General features: G+C 43.7%; 1 protein-coding gene across 1 annotated transcript; it reads left to right on the top strand.

Annotated features, from left to right (window-relative positions):
- Positions 1-284: 284 nt before the first annotated feature.
- LOC147438857 (BTB/POZ domain protein, putative (DUF177)) lies at positions 285-2,416 on the top strand. The gene is made up of 2 exons (XM_086484819.1): positions 285-926; positions 1,558-2,416. The coding sequence occupies exons 1-2, from the start codon at positions 340-342 to the stop codon at positions 1,973-1,975; spliced, it is 1,005 nt and encodes a 334-aa protein (XP_086340945.1). The 5' UTR covers positions 285-339; the 3' UTR covers positions 1,976-2,416.
- The last annotated feature ends 213 nt before the right edge of the window (positions 2,417-2,629 follow it).

Below are 2,629 nucleotides of genomic sequence, written 5' to 3'. Positions count from 1 at the left end.
AAAAATCGAAAAGGCTTCCGATAAGAGGGGTACATTTGCTGCCACATGGCACATGCCTTATCTCTCCATTATATTTAGAACGAGTATGGTCGGTCGTCGAAGGTGATCTCTCTCTCTCTCTCTCTCTCTCTCTCTATCCCGTGCACGTGAGCTTCTCTTACTTTTGGCATTTAGCCTTCAACTCGAAGACGTTGACACGTGTAAAAGGTACTCGGACTGCTGATATAGAATACATATAGATTTAGATACACATTACCTTTCTATGTTTTTTCAAACAGAGTTCTTTTGATTTTCTCATGTTTACAAGCTGGACAATTCGCGTATAGTATTTCTAGAGCTATGGATTTTCCACTCACAGTTTTCACAGCACGGCAGTCATGCAAGAGCCTGGGCTACGAGGTACCCAGCTCGAGGGCAACACCACCATTGATACGCAGCTCTTGCAGAATGTCGAGCTCTTCCAAGCATTGGGACGTAAGTACTTCTCGACGGAAGAATTTATGTAGGGCGATGTTTTCAATCTGCAGTTGCGAACGATCCTCCTCTTTGTACCGGTTCCACCCTCCTCTTCATACTCCACCTCGCTCTGCACTCAGAGTTTTTGCCGTCGATTCCTCATCACCATCTTCTTCTGATGCTTCTGAGGTAGAAAGAGAAGAAGGTATGCCCGTTCCAGGCACCATCACCTACCGCCGAAGTGCCACTCAAAAGCATTATGAGTATTTCACCGACCTTGAGACCCTAGGAATGGAAAGCTTTTCATCTGAGCTTTCACGAAGTATGGCCCTCTCCATGGGCATCACTGAGTCCCCTATGTCGAAACCCAATAGCACACCGGCTTCTGTGTCAATTGATGTGAAAAGGGAGGGACGCGACCTTCGCCTTGATGGCATTGCCCGAACTGCCTTGGCACTGAAGTGCGCCAGGTATGTAGAAACTCTTGGATTATTTGTTGAGGTTAATATGTAAATAGGAGAAGTGATTGTTTTGATTGTGAGAGACGTTGCCATTATAGTCATGCATGAAGGTTTTGCAAGTGCCTTAGGGCATTGATTGAATGAACCAGCTTTTTCATTGGGTGTGCATCCAACATGTGAATGGGCTTTCTGGCTCTATGCTACAATTTTATGGTGTAATAGTCCTGGCTTTAAGACTTTGAACCTTTCCACAAAACTTGGTTTTTGCTGTGTAATAAGGATGCCTGGTTTAGCATCTCGTTGCTGTTGCTATGGCTTCCTTTGAAGGCCATATTGAGTGTGTCTAACCTGCAAGGTTCCATGACCTTTTTAGTTCACAAGGTGATCCGATCCCGTCATACTATTAATTACTTCATGTTGTGTGTGGACTTTTTGACTATCTCTTAACATTCAAAGGACGGCTGCCTGGATGGTGGAATATGCACTTACATGCGCTTCATTGTGTCATGTATGGTCGTTTCATTGCCTTGAGTACGTGTTTACATGCACGACACTGCGTAAAGAGTATATACTTCTTTGCATATTACTATTCCTACCTACAGTGTGTACTCACGTTGTGTGCCACTGTTGTTGCCTGTAGATGTGGTGTTCCTGTTGCTGAACGTGTCTTTGGAGAGTTTAGCCTGTTGCTGACGGAGCAGCCAGTTGTGGAGCCTTCAAAACATCGTGTTGGAGTCATTCTGGGAGGAGGACAACCAATGGCAGGTGAAGAGGAGGACATAGAAGACGTTTTGGATCTGGATCTTGATGACAAGATGCATTTTCCAAAATCAGAGAAAACGATAGACATTTCTAAGTATATCAGGGACACAGTTCATCTTGAAATACCGTTGCAGTCTTTGTGTAGCTTGAGTTGCAAGGGCAGATGCATCGAATGTGGTGTAAATTTCAACAAAAATTCTTGTAATTGTGCCACGAAAGCAAACAATGAAGACAGACGTCAGAGGTGGAGTGCGTTGGAAAAGTTGAAAGAGCAGCTGGATCAAGAAGGCAGATAGTGTGCATTTGTTAGAAGATGCAATATTGCTCATGCGATGAGATTTCTGCTGCCAAAGTCTTGTTTTGATAGATGGTATGCCCGGGACCCCTCTGTGTGCTCAATGCCTCTCCTATGGGTGTAACATTTGGTGAAGGGAATAGAAGCTTGCTAGTGGGTATTGATGAGGGCAATGTTGTGCTGATGGAATGCTGTGATGTTCTATGTCTCTCAGGCATCGTGGTGTGATACATATTTAATGTAGCGGGGTGCCTGAATTATGGCATTCCTGCAACTTTCTTCTTTGGAGGAGTGCTTGTCATGTACAGCTGAGGGAGGCTGTCACAGTTTGGAGGTGAAAGTCAGTGCATGCTGCTACCATCCTTTATACTTTCTCAGTCACCATGTTTCTTGGCCACGTTGTTTATGGTATGGTTTGTTTAAATCATTGTTTTAAAGTATTTATCTTCAGTCATAAGGCTAATGCAATGTTGGTTCTGTTGATGTCTGTTATGTGCATCTTTTAATGAATTGGCAAGTCTCAATGTTCTCTTGCGTTGATTTCTCTGGCAAGTGCTTGCGGATTACATGGTATGGGTGCATGATAGGGTTATGTTGTTTTATGCAAAAGATCAAGAATTTTTGTATATGCCTGCATGAAGTTGCCTTAAAGCTG

Source organism: Adiantum capillus-veneris, chromosome 16, assembly GCF_014529385.1.
Source record: "Adiantum capillus-veneris isolate H3 chromosome 16, ASM1452938v2, whole genome shotgun sequence".
In the NCBI taxonomy this organism is placed as follows: Eukaryota; Viridiplantae; Streptophyta; class Polypodiopsida; order Polypodiales; family Pteridaceae; genus Adiantum; species Adiantum capillus-veneris.
This window is presented reverse-complemented; position numbering and strand designations above follow the sequence as displayed.

Bases quoted from the DNA above. Each gene is read 5' to 3' on its own strand.
- LOC147438857 (XM_086484819.1), top strand. From the start codon at position 340: ATGGATTTTCCACTCACAGTTTTCACAGCACGGCAGTCATGCAAGAGC. The intron at 927-1,557 runs GTATGTAGAAAC...TGTTGCCTGTAG, and splicing joins TTGGCACTGAAGTGCGCCAG to ATGTGGTGTTCCTGTTGCTG.